The sequence below is a fragment of the Dermacentor andersoni genome, chromosome 1, assembly GCF_023375885.2.
Source record: "Dermacentor andersoni chromosome 1, qqDerAnde1_hic_scaffold, whole genome shotgun sequence".
NCBI lineage: Eukaryota > Metazoa > Arthropoda > Arachnida > Ixodida > Ixodidae > Dermacentor > Dermacentor andersoni.
This window is the reverse complement of record NC_092814.1, coordinates 1278106-1297962: the sequence shown is the minus strand read 5'-3', so window position 1 is coordinate 1297962 and position 19857 is coordinate 1278106. Positions and strand designations below refer to the sequence as shown.

The 19857-nt window shown below is 45.5% G+C and overlaps 1 protein-coding gene across 6 annotated transcripts in view; it reads right to left on the bottom strand.

Moving 5' to 3' along the window:
* Positions 1 to 19857, bottom strand: part of LOC126543970 (mitogen-activated protein kinase kinase kinase 13-like) — a 593636-nt gene that overhangs the window by 548299 nt on the left and 25480 nt on the right. For 4 of the 6 annotated variants that reach the window (XM_055061159.2, XM_050191137.3, XM_050191141.3 and 1 more), the window contains exon 2: positions 9421 to 9628. In XM_055061159.2, coding sequence (XP_054917134.1) covers positions 9421 to 9611 — 191 coding nt within the window. In that variant the 5' untranslated portion in view covers positions 9612 to 9628. The remainder of the gene's footprint in view (positions 1 to 9420; positions 9629 to 19857) is intronic. The other 2 variants (XM_055061158.2, XM_050191140.3) reach the window with 1 other exon arrangement.

Sequence of the window (19857 nt, the reverse complement as noted above, 5' to 3'; positions counted from 1 at the left end):
GTGGGATGCAACCGCTCAGCTCACCAATGTAGTGTTCTCCCTGACCGATACCGCCCTCGTGTGGTACGAGAACCACGAGGACGCGCTTACGATGTGGGAACATTTTGTTGATGAGCTAAAGGCGTGTTTTGAAGACTCAGTCGCCAAAAAGAAGCATGCAGAGCAGACACTGTCGCAACGGGCGCAGCTACCAGGTGAGACATGCACAACATATATCGAAGAAGTGTTAAAGCTGTGCAAAAAAAAATGAAATTATGGGGTTTTACGTGCCAAAACCACTTTCTGATTATGAGGCACGCCGTAGTGGAGGACTCCGGAAATTTTGACCACCTGGGGTTCTTTAACGTGCACCTAAATCTAAGTACACGGGTGTTTTCGCATTTCGCCCCCATCGAAATGCGGCCGCCGTGGCCGGGATTCGATCCCGCGACCTCGTGCTCAGAAGCCTAACACCATAGCCACTGAGCAACCACGGCGGGTAAAGCTGTGCAAGGTGGTCAATGCTCGCATGTCGGAAGAAGATATAAAGTTGGACATTTGCTGAAAGGAGTGGCTGAGGATGTGTACAATTTTCTAATTGGAAAGGAGAGCCTCAGTTCTGTGTCCGAGGTCATTCGGCACTGCAGAACGTTTGAAACACTCAAGATGCGTCGGATTGCGCCAAAGTTTGGTCGGTTGGCAAACGTTACGACAGTTGCCAGTGTAGACACGAGTCCTTGCCTCGACCATCTGACAGATTGTCCGCGAGGAACTTTCCCGCCGCGAAGAGTTGTTGCATTCAACTGCTGACCACCATGGCGTGTACACGTCACATGAGGCTATGACGGCGCCACATTCGGCCCCTTGGCAACCGATGGTTATCGCAGCGGCCGTAGACTACAGCACAGCCCCACAGTCGAGGATGACAACACACTTTCCGACTCCGCGCTATGACCAACACGCTCAGCGCACGCCTTCTCGACGGCCGATGTATCGTCGTGACACACGCCACGAACCAACCCACTACACGCGGGAAAATGATAATATCCGCTTCATCAAGGAATAACCAAGGTTTCGACCTCTCTCGGTGTGTTATTCCTGCGGTGTCCCGGGTCATATATCACGGTTTTGCAACTAGCGTATGACCACGTGGTATGGCCAGCCCTCGGAGCTTTCTCAGCCCTCCGAACGGCCACACGGTGCCCCGTGGCCAGCACACGTACCATCTGGCGACGAGTATTGGCTGAGCAGCTCCCGGAATCACTCCCTGGCATCTGACAGGAGTTTGACACCCCCACCGCAACGTCGTGCTCCCCGTTCTCCCTCACCGCGGCGTCGCACCACGTCCCCTTCATCACCGGAAAACTAGCTAGTGCGGCCGATGGAGGTGAGGTCGCTGGAGACGTGCTACTGACAGAAAAACCTTCTGTGTTGATGCTGAAAAACAAAGTGCGCGTTCTTGTAGATATGTCCCTGTGATGGCTCTAGTGGACACAGGCGCAACAATTTCGGTCATGAGTATCTCTTTTAAACACGTGTTAGGGCGAAAGGTTTTGTTTAAATGGGGCGACGATTCAAAGTTCTGTGGAGTGAGTGGCGAGACATTGCGACCTATTGGGGTGTGTAGTGCTGACGTCTTTTTGGGAGGCCATGTTATTACGACAGAGTTTGTAATTATTCCTCGGTCGACCCATGATGTTATTCTCGGCATGGACTTCTTGCGGGAGTGTGGTGCTACTGTCGACTGCCGCACAGGGAAGGTGTTCACAAGTGGTACGATTCTATCAGGACTGCTGTAGAACCTTGTAGATCGTGAAACTACACTGTGTGTTTGTGGTGATACGGTCATACCTGCATCATCTACCGTTTGAGTTCCCGTTGTCTGTTGCGGCGCCAAATCCGACAGCTTCGAAGCTACCGTAGAACCAATGCACTTTAACTGTGTGAAGAAGAATGTGTTGATGCCACATTGTGTGGTGTTGATCAAAGGCGGACGCACTGGCTTATGGACCATAAACTGTTCTAAGGAGCCCGTTATACTACCAGACGGCATGAAATTAGCCTTTGCCAGGAAACACGCGTCCTTATCAGTGGCTGAACTTACAGATGTGCCGGAAGAAGCTGATAGCCACAGTTCGGAAACAGCCCTTTTGTCGATGGTAAATAAATCACTCAGCATGAGTGAACGTCGAATGTTAGTGGGTGTGCTCTCGAAGCACATTTCAGCATTCGACTTTGCGCAGAAGGACAAAATACCTGCAATCCCTGCGTCTCGAATGCGCCATACCATCAACACGGGTTCGAAAAATGCGATTAGACAAAAGCCATATCGTGTTTCACCATCAGAGCGCCAGATTATCAACGATGGCAAACGATTTGGCGAACAATTTCCCCAACTTCAACCAATGTAGACGCTTTTATGATAGATGGTGTTCAGCTTTCTGATGGCACAAGGATCCCGAATGCATTTAGTAGACGATTTCAGTCCTTTTTTATTAACGACGATAAGTTTTCAGTCAAATTTTGTGTGAACATTACCACCAATATCTGACATTGTCATAAGTGAGCACGGAATCTTCAATACGCTCTTGAAACTTGATGCAAGAAAATCTGGTGGGGCTGATGAAATGCTCAATACCTTTCTCAAAAGATATGCTGAATGGATTTTTAAATACTTGCACATTGTGTTTTGCAAATTGTTGAATGAAGGACCAAATGACTGGAGCACGGCTAGAGTAAAACCGCTACACAAAAAATGGAAAATGCAATCAATAATTATCGGCCAATATCACAAATTTCAACAGTTTGTAAATTACTCGAGCATGTAATTCATATTCATATTTCTGAACTTTTAATTGCCCATAACGCACTATCTGAGTGTCAACACGGATTCAGAAAAGGTTATTCGACTTGTACACAATTAGTAGAGACTGTTCACGATTTTGCATAGCAATTAACAATGGTGTCCAGACAGATGCAATATGTATGGATTTTTCTAAAGTATTCGATAAAGTGTCACACAAAAAATTAATTTCAAACTATAGAACATGCTTAAAAACTTGCAGTTAATTAATTGAATCTCAGCTTACCTCAATAACTGGCAGCAATTTGTTATATTTAAAAATAAATGCTCTGAAAAAGTTTGCAATTGGCGATTTATTTATTTATTTATTTATTTATTTATTTATTTATTTATACATACTGCAGCCTCAATGAGGCTATTGCAGGAGTGGGATGAACAACATACAAACATTTATGAACAAGCTTGCATGAATTGTTTCAGTGGTAGTGAATGGATATTGCCCGGTAATAAATTCCAGACTTCAATTGTTCATGGAAAAAAACTGTGTTTAATAGAAGCAGTGTGGGCAAAAAAGGTTGAGGTATTTAGAGCATGGTGACTCCTCATACATGAGGGTTTGGAAAAAGTCAAATAGTTATCTAGAGAGGAGAGGCGAGGAGAATTGATTAACGTGTGAAAGAATTTTAGGCATTCAAGTTTGCGACGCTCTGCAAGAGGAGTGAGACCAAGTAGGGGAAGAGAGTTAGACAGCGAAAATTTCTTGTCATACCTCCTACAAACAAAACGCACTGCCTTTTTTTGCACTGATTAGTTTTTTTGACGTCGCAGTGTTTGTATGGATTCCATACAACGCAGCCATATTCTAGGATGGGGCGAATGAGGGTTTTATATGTAAGAAGTTTAGTTTCTTGAGGAGCAAGGCGCAGCGTATGATGTAAGTAACCTAGTCTTTTAAGGGCCTTGTTACAGGTGACAATGTGTTTCGACCATGACAAATCGTGTGTTAGTAGGATACACAAATATTTGAATTTGAAGACCCTATTTAAAGTAATATTGTTAAAGGCATAAGCAAAGAAGGAAGGGGATGAGCGTCATGTAAAGGACATGACAGTTTTGGAAAACCTGTTATTCATTTGCCATGCTTTGGACCAGTTACAGAAGTCAGAAAAATAATTGTTATGGACAATATGATCAGTAGGAGATTTAATTGTATATTATAAAACAATTATCTGCAGAAAGGTGTATTTTAACTGAGGTGTGTAGGGGGAGATCGTTAATGTACAGCAGGAATAAAAGAGGACCCAATATTGAGCCTTGGGGAAACCCTGATGCACCGCTTCTTATATATATATATATATATATATATATATATATATATATATGACATTGTCAGTGACATACCTGTTAACGTAAAACCGCACGCAGATGACTGTGTTATTTATTCCGAGGTAAAAAGCTCTAATGAGCAAATAATGTTAAATGCCACATTTCAAAACATAATCGCTTGGTATGACCCTTGGCAGATGCTTATAATCTATGAGAAAACCGTATTTATGCAAATGTCACATAAAAAGGAGCCCCTTATGTTCCAATCTCATTTAAACGATACATTTATCAGTGAGGTACAGCACTACAAGTATCTGGGGGTCTGGATTACTAATAATCTCTCCTGGAATAAACACATAGATTACGTTGTAGCCTGTGCTAACACTAGACTTTCTTTTCTAAGGCGAGCTCTCAAGTGCTCCACTCCTAGTGTTTGCTTGCTGGCATACAAATCCACAGTACTACCAATACTTGATTACGCCGTCATCATTTGGGATCCATTCACGTTGACTAATATAAACAAGATTGAAAACATACAAAAAAGGCTGCCAGTTTCGTTTATAATTGTTACGGTCGAACATCTGTAAGTACACTGCTAGCGAGAGCAAATCTACCGCCCATAAGTGAAAGAAATAGAGTTTCTCGTCTAAAACTTTTATATCCATTAATTAACCAACACTACAGTATAGACTTTAACAAATAATTATTTCTCTTCAGTTTATGCCACAAGGCAACGTCCCAATCTCCCTATTGCACCCTTTCAATCGTGCAATAATTGTTTTAAAAATTCGTTTTTTTTCCTTGGGCTATCAGAGACTGAAAAAAATCTGACTAATGATATTGTTCTAAAACCATCTCAAGGGAGATTGAGGGGCTCAATATTTGTTAATCATGACCATATAAAGCCTACAGGCAATGAAGCCAATGAAAACAAAGGTTCATTAGTTGTGGCTGAAATCGAAATGTAGAAAATAATGAGGAAAATAAAGTGCACAAAAAGATCACTTGTCACCGGTGGGAACCAAACACACAACCTTCGCATTACGCTTGTGCAGCACTACCAATTGTGCTACGGCAATGTCCATCGATCCAGCCACCATCTTGGGTATTTGTGTGTACTAGATCTAGACCTGGGAGTGTTAGTCAGAGCCATGGTGGGCAAATGAAATACTTTTTTTTTGCCCAAAGACATCACATCACACAGGACCTTAGGAACAGACACGTGGCTAATAAATCCTCGTATGCTACCTATGGCATCGATTGTTGCCAGATTCGAGACCCTCGCTATGAATGCACAAGGGAAATTGAGGGGAGGAGTTGTGGCTTGCCCCTCCACTCAAAAACTAGTTGGTACGCCACTAAATTAGAACTGTGATTTGCTTCAAACTGCTTTGTAGCAACATGTTTTATCCAATTCATAGTTTCTAAATAAATACCCTAGAGGGAAATGTGGCGCTAGTGTCTACGGGGGATCTCATGAGCGTTGCCTCAACCTACATGGGAGTGATGGGAAGTACAGGCTTCGGATTGACTTCGATCTTTAGACTAGTGGCGTTTCCTTGCGGCGCAGTAAACAAAGTTATACTCAAATATTATCGCGTAAAATCTAATTTTATTTCTGCAATATGTCACATAATGTACAACACGTTACATAAACTTTGTATGACTGAGATGGAAGCATGGTTTACTCTGGTTTGTCACCAGGAGACACCAGGGTATGCCTACTTGTGCGAATCTGTTCACGATTTAACGCCAAAGAATAATTATTTATTTATTTTTGCAACAGTAATAACAACCGTGCATGTACTTATATAAAAATACTCATCAAGTATTTCTGGAAATAAAAATGTTGTATTGTGAGAAAGTGTTGCACCCTTGAGCGGAATGCTACAAGTGTCGTCTGCTACGACGCCTGCTCGCTGCAAACGCTAGACTTTTCTCGCAAACGACAGGCACTTGCGAAGTCTCTTGCTCTTTCGAAAGGCTGCGTCGGCTGTCATGACTGCTGAACGTCTTCAAGAACTTTTAAGCACATCTGCTGCAGTGCTAGCAAGGATGCTTGAGGCTTCCTAGGAGTATATGCTTCATTTTATTTTATGTTGACGTACCGCTTCCGAAGCGTTACGGCATGGCTTTGCACTTAGCCATTTTGCGACACTAGACTACAGCCAGGAAGCAGCAACCTTTCCTACCACATGTAAGTTTGTGTTCTCAAAGTCCTAAAACACGCATTTCAATGAGCACATAAACGAGCAATGCACAATGAACCATTCAATAAAATTTGATTGTCAAGCCACTAGAAGTACAACTGTATATAACTTGTATCAATAGTGCCTTCTTTTTCCTATTCTGAAGTTTCATAAAGCACGTAACGCTACAGTGCCAACCTAACACACTTAACAAACCAAGGTCCAAGCGCTCAAAACATGTTCTTTCAATGTTTACGACGCAGTCACTTTCTCGTCAGGGCTTCGACACCACACCGCGACACAAACATCATCCCAGTCGCTGGCCCAGTGCGCTATCGCCACTTCGGGCAACAGAACAAAGGCAGAGAGCTATGCGTTGCACTGTCCCACTGCAGGTTATAGCAATTGCGCTTGGAGCGAAACCAAAACTGCCAAAAAAATACTTGTAGACTAGTTCGCCAGTCAATAGAATGCCAATCCGAAGCCTGTACTTCCCATCATTCCCATGATGGTTGAACGATCGCAGCACCAGATTTCCCTCTAGGTATATTATTATGAAACTCTATGATCCAATTGGTAATGATTTTGCATATAACAACAGTGCCGTTACCCCATGGATGTGGCTAATGCGGAACACTTCAGCATTCATGTCGTGAATGATGGATATTGTGCTGAATACTCCTATTGGCATTGCTGACGCACACGTTAGTAACTGCAGCCCACAGTATGTGGTACGTTATCAAACCAATCAGGCTTCTAGTCCAACTCCTTTCAAGCACATCAGTCTGGATCAGCACAATCATGTTCATATACGCTCCTTTCCGCTCGTGTTTCCGTGTTGAACATGTTATATTTATGGCTTTGTGACGTAAAGTCACAGCTGCCCTGCGGCCTCAACATTTGTGGCGAGACCTCTGCTAGCACAGTTCAAGTGCATTTGCAATGCAGTAACTCACGGTTTGCACTGCAGCTTTGTATTAAAGGGACTCCATTTATTTCAACTACTTTATGGTACCTTTTCAGTATTCGACAAAAGCGGTAACAAATTTGCAACCTGGCCCATGGGCGCCTCAAACATCTTTGAACCGAATGTCCATGGACTGGAATACTACAATGTGTGCACTGCTAGTGTGTTCCTTGCAAGCAAAGCACACCTCGTTTGAAGCTTTTGCATTTACATTTGGGCATCTTCTCAGTGATTGGGACAACGGCGTTAGTTGCTTCATAATCAGATCGTGCTTTTGGCATGGAAAACCCCATAATTTAATTTTTAGTTAACGGCGTTAGCACCGAAAAATGTTCTCGCAGCCATATAGCTGACGACTGTATGGAACACCTTCAGGCAGCCTCACATCTGGTGGTTGCAGAGCACGCCAGCTGCAGTGTGCCAGCCAGGTGACTGCGATGCCAGGTCGGTGCTTCAGGCTGCTACAGATTCACGAGATAGCGCAAGCAGGTTGGCACCGCTAACATTGTGTTCCGATTTGTGTCCATCATCAGGTCTTGAGATTCAGCCGGAGTTTGTTCTGTGATTGGCGGTCGCCTAGACGAGCAAGTGCATTGTTGTGTGTGGCGAGGAGCCCGTCAATTGCATAGAGCAGAGCGTAGGACGCTGGTCGTTGTAGGTGGTGCATGATGGCATGAACAGAAACAGCCGCACTGACAGGGCGGAACTTTGGTACAACCTGGTCAAGGTGTGTAGTGGACTCCAGTGGTGCTTGCCACTTGACTCTTCGTGTGCTCCAGCAGCATTTAGACATTTCACACAATGTCTGGACAGCATGAGGCAGGTGATTCCTCACTGTCAACCTAGATGCTACAGGGAAGCCCTTCTGGGTAACAAAGCTACACATTGTACTTCTTTGGAGAACTAAAAGGAATGCAACACAAGCATTCTGCTCGGCAGCCGCTTCTGGCCAGCAATGTTTGCACGTCTGTTTCCCATTATTATTTCTTTACTCATAACAAAGAATGTGCAAATGATGCATGGGAACTTCTTTTAATTTACTTCACTAACTTACAGTAAACAATACATACTGTGCAATGGAGCTGAAATCACTGAACCAAAAAAATTTGTACAATTTTCATTACATTGTTACATCAGGGTTTCTATGCAAACTTTTTTTCCGTAATGCCACCAAAGTTTCCTCAATTTTTTTATGACTGCTTCATCGCCAACAGCTTTAGTTATTGCAATTCTCACTGCTCATTTATTATTTTCCGTTTTCTACTAATATCGCACTGTACACATTTTTCAGTTCCAGATAGGCATGGCCACAGAAAGAGCCTACACGAGGCTTGAAGCATGCTTTTGTCCTCCATGCAATGCATCATTCACAGCGCTGTGAGGAAAAGAAATGACAGAGGCAGCAAAAGATTTGTATCCACATGCGAGAGAGGTTGCCTGAAGCCCTCACACATGCCAAGCTCCGAACAAGACTCACTAGAGCTGTCCCCATCTAATCATTTACTGGGATGACAACAACAGACAAAAACAGCGCAATTCCGGCATTGAAAAAGGCAGTAGTCATTACTGCAGCTGCCTAACATTGTGCCAACATTTGAAAGACCCAGGAGAGCCAGACTTCCAGTGCGTTTCCACTGACTGTGCTTACAAAATACTGTTTTGTGAAATTGGCACTATCTATTAGCGCATCATCCCCACCAAAATGATTAGGCTACTTCCACTTGTCTGGGTGGCCAGCGGACAAAAGGAAATGCCTGAACAAGAGACCGGTCATTGGCATGGAAAAACTGCCTGGTCAAGCATCTGAAGCCTCATCACGTCCGTGTTTGATCTGTTTGCACTGTAAGTAATGCTCAAGCAATATTTGTGACTGGCCCCGAAAGCAAAGCTGCTTCCTAAATGCCCAAAAAGGTACACCTAATTTTGGCATTGGTCTCGCTGTTACATGCACATTTTCTTTCAAGTTTCTGCAAATAAAGTTTGAAGTCTATTTTTACAATGTGCTTGAAATGTGGAGGTTGTCATATGGTCAGACAAAGTAGTGACAGACGTTATAATATAGTTGTGTTGCCCCGAAGGTAACACTGGATAATATCTATGCTCGGCTACATTCTTGTGCTTCACAAAGAGCAACTCATAGCATTAGCATGACATACCTGGCCCCGAGATCCTCTCGGTCGACGCTGGTGGCAAGGACCGGTGGCAGGTTATGCAGCTCTGTGCTGGGCTCAATGTCAGCAGCCACACCACCAGACATGCTGTCAGCCCCGGCTAGTTGCTCCAGGCATTGTCTGCAGTGGGTGCCCAATAGAGCTTTCACTGCTGCTGGCTGTTGCGCCTTTCTCATTGACTGTTCTGTCACAACTGTAAGTAATCACTTTCAAGGATTGACATTCGGGCCAGTTAGTACATAGTTGAAGGGGAAAAAAACAGTCACAAAAGACAAGAAGCGATGTTCACATCACAATGACTGGACTATCAACTGAGCTTTATTAGAAACGGCATTCATTACATTGTTGAACAATGGGTAACAGCCACATTCATTGCAATGGTGAGGCAAGTTTGCACCGTCATCGGACCCCAGGGAGGAGTGGTGCCCACGCAGCCAGTTATTAATACATCGACCGGTTTGGCCTATGTAAACTCTCTCGCATGCGAGAGGGAACTTGTACACCACCTGTGCGACACATGCCGTGAAACGGTTTTCGTGCTGCGTTGTGCAAACTTGGTTCTTTGCCCTGCCTCGAGAAATGTGCGAGCGCAGACCCGAAAGCTTACAAGGAGCAGAAAACACTAAACTTACTCCCTGCTTGGCCGCAACCTTTTTGATGTTGTGGCTCTGTTCATGCACATACGGCATGACTTCGAGTTTCCTACGTTCAGTTGCCCCAACATCTGCCAGCTTCGTACGTCCTTTCTTAAGCTTCTGAAGCAGCGATTCAGCCACTGTTTTCAAAAGGGGCTGAGGGAACCCTGTGTCTTCCAAACGTTGGCATTGTATGTTAAAGCTAGTTCTTATGGCGTGGTAAAAGCTTTTCTTTAGTGCATTATGGAAACAATTTATTGCAATTCCTCTTTTAACAATCTTGGTGCAGAACCGAATTGTAACAGAGCTTTCTTGCTTCTAGGTGAAAACATCCAGCATAAATGGCCGTCGTCAAAGAATTTTAGTTGCAGTTCTAGGAACCTAATAATACTTTTAGTACCTTTAGAGCTTTTACGTAACCACACTCTGCCCGAAGCAGTAGACAATGTTTTGACTGCTTTTAAAGCTTCTGCACGCACCCTTAATTTCACTCGTGAACTTCCTAACAATCTTTCTATTATGTTCCTAGAACTGCAACTAACATTTTTTGACGACAGCCATTTATGCTAGATGTTTTTACCTAGAAGCAAGAAAGCTCTGTTACCATTCGGTTCTACACTCTCAAAGATTGTTAAAAGAGGGATTGCAATGAATTGTTTGCGCAATGCACTCGAAAAAAGCCGTCACCACGCCATAGAAAGTAGCTTTGACGTACAATTCCAATGTTTGGAAGCCACAGAGTTCCCTCAGCCCCTTTTGAAAACAGTGGCTGAATCGCTGCTTCAGAAGCTTAAGAAAGGATGTACGAAGCTGGCAGATGTTGGGGCAACTGAGCGTAGGAAACTCGAAGTCATGCCGTATGTGCATGAAGTGAGCCACAACATCAAAAAGGTTGCGGCCAAGCAGGGAGTAAGTTTAGTGTTTTCTGCTCCTTGCAAGCTTTCGGGTCTGTGCTCGCGCATTTCTCGAGGCAGGGCAAGGAACCAAGTTTGCACAATGCAGCACGAAAACCGTTTCACGGCATGTGTCGCACAGGTGGTGTACAAGTTCCCTCTCACATGCGAGAGAGCTTACATAGGCCAAACCAGTCGATGTATTAATGACCGGCTGCGTGAGCACCACTCCTCCCTGGGGTCCGATGATAGTGCAAACTTGCCTCGTCATTGCAATGAATGTGGCTGTTACCCATTGTTCAGCAATGTAACAATTCTTGGTAGAGGCCAGGGAAAAGAAGAGCGAGAAAATCCTGGAAGCATACTATATCAGGTTATTAGGTGATGACTGCATTAGTACAACATCAGTGCGCTTACTTAAGTAATAATTTGCTTTTTTAGGTCGGTCACGATAGATGTGATATCTTGTCTTTTCATTGCTCAGTGATTAGTGATGCTGTTGTTGCGCATGCTCTGCTGGCCTTGCTGGGACTATGCCGTTTCTAATAAAGCTCAGTTGATAGTCCATTCATTCTGGTGTGAACATCTCTTCTTGTCCTTTATCCTTTGTGACTGTTTCTTTTTTCCTTCACTTTCAAGGGCAAGCTGCTGTTTTGCATCTGGGAGGAAATCTTATTCATTGGTACATTCTTTTTGCTCCTACTTAGCATGGGCATATGCAATCCTGCACTATTTCAAGAGGTCAACTACCAATCACAATGTCTTATTCCCTATTGCACATTACACCAACCCTCAGGCTTTGCCAGTTTAATTCATGAATAGTTTGTTGCCAGTGTCACCAATGTTGTATCCGATATCCTTCTGTTCCACTTGTCACAGTAGCTGTAGAGATGACCTACATGTTGCTAGCACTTCCACTATACAATGCCTCCATTACCACAAACATCCTTGACTAGTGAAGCACAGTCAACCAAACAAGTCCGCAAAAGGGTCTCCCTGGTTTAATGTTGTGCCGATACATTCTGGCTGGAGGGAGAAGGGTTCAGTGGAAAGAAATGGTCTCCTCTTATCAGGCAAGTAGAGGAGTGTGTAGAGTGAAATAATTGCACAGAAAAGCAGAAGCAGCGAAACACTAAGTGCAAGGTGACATTGACAAGATCACACAGCGGTGTTCAACATGGCATATGAACCTTAACATAAAGAAAATGGTGCACATGTGTTTAACTAAAGAGAAAAGGAAACAATTTTAGTTTAATTATAACATTAATGGTACACAACTGTTGACTGTGTCAGAATTTAAATATTTGGGAATGTATTTCATGACTGATTTATCTTGGACACGTCACATTGATTACATCACTGCCAAAGCATCTCGGTTTGTAGGTTTTATGAAAAGAAACGCAAAACAATTTCCATTCAAAGCGAAAGAGGCTCAACTCTATCTTTTCAGTGTCCAGTCAATACTTGAATATGCCAGCACGGTTTGGGATCCTTGGACACGAGTGAACATAGACAAACTGGAAAGAGTACAGAGTAAGGCTATACGACTTGTATTTAAAAATCACACTAAATATTAGTGACAGAAAAAATATTGTTTTTGTAGCAAAAACAATATTTAATTCATAGATTAAAACTGTTCCATATCTTTCCTTCAAGAACAGGTATCAACAACACGAACTACTTATATATATGCCTGACTACGTGTCTATGAGAGTTGATCACAAACTCAAAGCGTAAGAAACTTCATGTAAAACTAACGCGCTTAGTAAGTCCTTTTTCCCCAATGCAACTCGAGATTGGAATCAGTTACCAAGTGATATTGTGAAAACAACTTCAAATGAAATGTTTGTACAGTCGCTTCATGATGCAATATTGTTACGTGTGGAAAGACAGAGACGAACGAGGCTATTTACACTGGAGCCAGACAGCCAGGCCAACACTCGCTTGCGCCAAGGCACAGACCAATTTCATCGTCGTTCTCGTGGCAGCTCGTCTCTTGAGCATCTCTCGATAATATCGTAATACTACCCCCCCCCCCCCCGGTGGCAAAAGCGCCGTCACAGTGCTGTTAAATATCCAAGGCGCGTGGAGAGTTGTAGGGCTTGAGTCGGGCGACATGGACAATGTCACTGGTTGTCGCAGCGGAGGACGTAGTGGGCATGGCTAGAACGATTTCACAGGTGACATCGGTCACTTGGCGGAGCACGCAATATGGGCCTGTTAACAGGAAAGCAGTTTCTCACAAAGGCCAACTTTACACGAAGGTGACCAAAGCAACACGAGGGTGCTGGGCACAAAATGGACATCACAGTGACGGAGGTCGTAGTGTTGCTTCTGCTTGTCTTGAGACACTTGTAGACGAGTGCGCGCAAGTTGGCGAGCGTGGTCAGCATTGGCGATTGCATCACGGGCATAATCGTTAGTTGAAGCTGTGGCGGACGGAAGCACAGTGTCCAGTGGTAGCGTCGGTTCGCGGCCTATACAAGAGGTAAAACGGGGAAAAGCCAGCAGTTTCGAGACGGGAAGAGTTGTATGCAAAGGTAATGTAAGGTAGAGCCTGGTCCCAGTCACGGTGGGCGTCGGAAATGTATATTTTGATAGCATGTCTGTAAGGGTGCGGTTCAAACGCTCAGTGAGGCTGTTCGTTTGAGGGTGGTAGGAGGTGGTAAATTTATGCTGTATTGAGCAGGCACGCATGATGTCGTCAATGACTTTGGCCACAGTCTGTTAGCAATTGATGCGGAGCATCATGCATCAAAATGATATCATGTAGGAGGAAGTCCGCAACATAAGTTGCACAGTTGGTCGGAAGAGCGCAGGTTACGGCGTAGCAAGTCCTTAGTCCGCCGCGACTGCAACCCATTTGTTTCTTGATGTAGATTCCGGAAATGAGCCGAGAAGGTCTAAGCCGACACTATGGAAGGGCTTGGCAGGGATATCGAGTGGCTGCAGGTAACCAGTGGGGAGCTGGCAAGGCTTCTTGCGTCGTTGGCAAAGTTCACAAGAGCCGACGTAACGTCGTATGGAACGGGCAAGGCCCGGCCAGAAAAAATGGTGACGTACACGATCATAGGTTCGAGATATGCCGAAGTGTTCTGCCTTTGGTGCGTCGTGAAGCTCTTCTAGAACGGTTGAGCGGAGGTGTTTAGGTATGACAAGTAGGAACTCAGAGCCATCCGGATGAAGGTTACGACGATACAGAATACCGTCGCGGAGGACGAAGAGGCGTAGAGTAGCATCGGCTGGAGAGTGTTCCAAAAGGTCGACGAGTGCTCTGATGTAGGCATCACGACGTTGCTCGTCGGCGAAATGAAGCAGCTGTGATACAGAGAATATGCAAGCAGCACTGTCAATATTGGAGGAGTCAGAGTCATCAACAGGGTAACGCGACAAGCTGTCAGCGTCTTGGTGCAGGCGGCAAGACTTGTACACCACGGAATATGAAAATTCTTGTAGCCTCAAAGCCCATCGACCAAGCCAACTTGTAGGATCTTTTAGCAATGAAAGCCAGCAGAGAGCATGATGGTCAGCGACTACGGAAAAAGGGTGACCGTAAAGGTAAGGACGGAACTTCGCAACCTCCCAGACAACAGCAAGGCATTCTCATTCCGTAATGGAATACCTGCGCTCCGATGGTGCTAGGAGGCGGCTTAAGCAATAACGTGATCCTGGCCATGCTGATGCTGGGCTAAGATGGCACCTACGCCATGACAGCTGGCATCTGTATGCAATTCTGTAAGGGGCATCAGGGTCGAAGTGGGCGAGAGCGAGTGGTGAGGTTAGAAGAGTGACGAGAGAAGGCGGCGGCTTCTGAAGTACCCCACGAGAATTGTATGGCTTTCTTCAAAAGATTAGTGAGGGGTCTAGCAATTGCCGCAAAATCTTGAATGAAAGGACGAAAGTACAAGCATAGCCCTACAAAACTTTGAACGTCTGCGGCTGTCTTCAGAACTGGAAAGTCTCGGACAGCACGAGTTTTGTCGGGATCAGGTTGTACTCCGGAAGCGTCGAGATGGCCCAGAAGAGTAATTTGGAGGTGGCCAAAACGACATTTGGACAAGTTAAGTTGCAGCTTTGCCTTTCGAAATACATCAAGTATGGTTGTTAGACGCTCAAGGTGAGTGTGGAACGTTGGTGAGAAGACGATGACGTCGTCGAGGTAGCAGATGCATATGGACTATTTGAAGCTTTCGAGCAAGGAGTCCATTATATGCTCAAAGGTGGCAGGGGCATTGCATAATCCAAACGGCATTACTTTAAGTTGGTATAGGCCATCAGGTGTGATGAACGCGGTTTTTTCTCTGTCCATATCGTCAACAGCAATCTGCCAGTATCCAGAACGAAGATCAATAGAAGAGAAATAGCTGGAACCGTGCAGGCAGTCAAGGGCATCGTCTATACGTGGGAGCAGGTAGAAGTCTTTCTTAGTAATGCTGTTCAGATGATGGTAGTCTACACAGAAGTGCCACGTGCCATCCTTCTTCTTAACCAACACCACAGGTTATGCCCAGGAACTCGAAGAAGGCTCAATGATGTTTTTATCTAGCATTTTGTTCACTTCACTTTGAATTACTCGGCGTTCTGACGCAGAAACTCTATACGGTCGTCGGTGAATAGGTGTAGCATCGCCACTAAGAATCCAATGCTTGACTGCGAGCGTCTGGCCTAAAGGGTGATCGTCGAAGTCGAAAATATCTCGGCAGGACGATAATACTTGGCAAAGGTCTTCAGCCTGTGCAAAGGACAGGTTCGTCGCAACCATTTTCTTTATGTTGGGATCGGCGCCCGAGGCTGGCGCGAGGGGTCTGCTAAGCTCACAAGAACCATCTGTTGATAACGCTGCCATGTGATGGTCACTGAGACAATCAATGTTGGCAAGGCAAATACCTTGTGGTAGGATTTGCTTTGCCAATCTAAAGTTAAAGATAGGCATGCGAGTGCGGTTTGCAGTAATAATAAGTATACTGTGAGGCATGGTAACGTCATACTGTAGTGGAATGTCGGGCAAAGGAGTGACGAAGTACTCGCCATCAAGAACTGGTGGGGAAGACAACAGTTCAATATAGGCTATTGACTTTGGCGACAAGCGAAGAAAGCCGGTGGGGCGTAAGCAGCACTGGGGTGCGTCAGAAGGTTGCGAGAATCAGCAACTCAAGGCAAAGGGTACTGGCAGAGCAGTCAATAAGAGCAGAATGCGCGGAGAGAAAGCCAAGGCCAAGAATTAGGCCGTGGGGCCAATGAACAATCATGGTGAAGAGGACAGGAGCGTGGCAGCCGGCGATGCTGACACGTGCCGTACACATGCAGGATAGGCACAATACCGCCATCCGCAACGCGGACGACGCATGCCTACGCTGGGATGATGAGCTTGTTGAGTCGTCGTTGAAAGGCAGCACTCATAATAGAAAGATGGCGCCTGTATCGATGAGTGCAGTGACAGGATAGCCGTCAATGTCAAGAAGGTTTTGGTTCGTAGGTAACGTGAACAGAGCATTTGAGGGCAGGGTCGACAACGCAGCTTCACCTCCAGAAGCTGCAGTGCCTAGTTTTCCGGCTGGATCCGGGAGGCAATAGGTGGCGAAGAGAAGCGACGAGGTTGGGGTGAACGAGACTGCTAGCGTCGAGGTGAGGGCGAGCGGCTGTAGCAAAGGTTAGGAGCAGGGGCATCAGCAGCAGTGGGTTCATGGTGGGTGGTATTGGGAACAGAAGGTCCAAAGGTGCGGGAATAAGTGGCAGCATATATCCGAGGAGGTGGTGGCCATCGGTTGCGGCAGTGACGAGCGACGTGGCCGAAGCGCCAGCAGTGGAAGCAGATCGGCCTGTCATCAGGGGTACGCCATTCGGACGGGTTGCGCCAAGATGTGGCAGAAAAGAACTGCCGGGGACGAGGAGGGCCGCTAGAGAACGGGAGAACGCTGGGTTGAGACGTTGAACACATGGAGTTCAGACCCATGTTCTCAAATTCCTGTCTGACAACGGCCTGAATCATCACAATCGTGGTTGCTGGCAGATCGGGAGGCATCACGGAGAAAACTGGCAAACAGGCGGCCTCGAGCTCGTGGCGAACAATACGAGTTACGTCGTCACAGGTGGTGGTCTGACGCGGTTGAACTTCACATGTCAACGTAGCAGAAGTGTTGGGTAGCCACGTGATGTGGTCTGTGATACAGTGGCTCTTAGCTTGTTCAAGGCGACGGCATTCTTTTATGATGGCATCGATAGTCGAGACATTGCCGAAAACAAGCAAATTGAAAGCGTTGTCGGCGATGCCTTCTAGCACATGTGCCACTTTATCTGCTTCACACATAGTATCGTCAGCTTTGCGGCATAGAGCCAAGACGTTGAGGATGTATTAAATGTACGGCTCTGTAGATGTCTGAACAAGAGACGCAAGAGCCTTTCTCGCAGCCACCTTGTGGCCAATGGGGTCACCGAACGATTCCCGTAGCTTTTCTGTGAAACTGTCCCCACTGGTTATCTCGTCGTCATGCGTTTGGTGCCACATGCGTGGGGTGCCGCCAAAATAAAAGATGACATTGGCAAGCATGATCGTTGGGTCCCACCTGTTATTAGCACTGGCGTGTTCATACAGCTTGATCCATTCATCAACGTCCTGTCCCTCCAGGCCAAAGAACACACCAGGGTCACGATGTTGGGCAACCGTGACGATTGGAGCAGTCGGACAAGCCGAAGCCGTTGCAGAGGTGGTCTTCGTCACCGGGAGGCATGGTGACAAGTTCTATGTACCAACCACTTCGGAGTTCCGTGGTGAGGACAGGGATCGCTATCCTCCACCAGAATGTTACGTGTGGAAAGACAGAGACGAAAGAGGCTATTTACAGGCTATTTACACTGGAGCCAAACAGCCAGGCCGACACTGGCCCGTGCCATGGCACAGACCAACTTCGTCGTTCTCACAGCAGCTCATCTCTTGAGCATCTCTCGATAATATTGTAATAATATTATAGACATGAACATGTTGTGGCGTTTTATCCTATGCTGCTTGTATTATGTATCTTTTTTTCGTTTATGTAATACCTCCCCCCCCCCACCACTGTAATGCCTATCGAAGGCACTGTGGGTACTTTGGTAAATAAATAAAGTGCAATGGGGGAGGCAAAGGCATCATGACTATCACACCAGGTAACAAGTGCAATACTTCAGGTGTGCATGAAAAAAACTACAATCCTCCAAAGTAGCTCAAAGCCACATTTAAAAAAAAAAAAGAAGCGCTACATTATTATAGAATGACTTACAGTGGGTCGCGTAAAAAAATGTAAAAACAGGATAGGCCAGTGATGAAACTGAATCATAGAGCAAAGAATGAAATAGAAGAAGGACTTTATGATAATGCAAAGGAATGTGCATTCTAAGTGTCTGAGAACACGGAGACATTTCACATATTCAATAAGTCTTCAAGCGCAACCTTACGCAGTGGATTTACCAAAGCATTACATTTGTTTACACTGACATCTACAGCTATAAATCACTGTTAGCTTAAAATATTGTGGAAATGGCACATCATTGATATGAAATATTGTCAAAATGTAGAAAAGCATACATATTTGCACATATGAGCTGCGTTGTTCCACCCTGAGATGAGTCAATATAAGCGGCCGAGCCACTTAAACAATGGCAACTGTGATCCAGATGCATATATTATGGGCTGTTATTACGGAGTCCCACTTTTCTTTAGCTTCATCATACTCACAGTTTGCATATGCTATAAAGTATGTTTAGAGAAAACTGTGCGCGACCCACCAATCTCCGTAGCGAATGCGACTGGCAGTCTTCGGGAACGGTGACATACAGATGTTGACACAGCACTGCGTCACCGCTTGCCTCTTGTGTACGCGCCGTGCAAAGTAAAGAGTAGTTGACTTCAACTCGCTCAGGCCAGAACTGAGCTGTAAAAGCAGTTTCCTTCACCCTAACCGCTTACTTCAGGTCCACAGTAGCGGGTGCATGAATGCGAAGGCACCATTAGGCCTAACCATCACTGAACAGGATCAACATCAGCTCAAATTTCATGTTACGGCTTGTGAGGGCTGAAGTTTGTGCATTTCAACTTCGAAGGCATGTTTTGACTCATTCTGAGTGCAATTAATTAAATATGCAAGCGAAGACGCTGCAGCTATTGTGTTGTCGGTTTGATGGCCAATCGCACGGGGTTCAGTTGAACAATGGTCATCACGCTGATTTTGTTGGATGCCGAGACAAGAAAACCCATCACACTAAGACAACTCGCGCTCGTCAGTTGTGTTGTTGTCGGCCTGGTATGATAAAATTTTCTCAGTGCCTTGTCGGTCTTGTATCAACGCAGTGTTACTGCGCATTAAAGGAGTACGTTGAGTCACGCACGTGCTGCACCACCAGTAAGTGAAGACCAACGCTGCAAGAATTCCATCAGCAATGTGATGCTTTTGGAGTGTCGCCTAAGTGTAACGCAGGGGTCTATCGATAAATGTGCTAGCCATCAATGAAAGGTGGCAACTACGTGGTTTATGGCGCAGTTCAGACGAAGCCCCAGCTGCTTTCCGTTTGAAATGTGGAGCTGGCAGTCTTTTGCTATGCACGTTTTCGGAACTGCACCGACATAGAGCTACCGATAAGTTGCAACACAGTACACAGCACAAGTGTTTGCAACAGTGCACTTCTGTGAGCGTTCTTGGCGTTTTTTCGGGGGACTTACCCCGAGATCGAGCCATGCGCATGCCCCTTCCAAAGCGTTTTGCGACACTAGGGCAGGGCGCATGCGTCATCACGCTGTGAAAAAGGCAGATTACGAAAATTGATGCGGACAAACAAAAAGTATTTCACCTAAATATTCAAAATAAAAGCAGATGACATAAAGGGGCATACCCTTTCAGACTTCACTCACCCAATGAGCACTT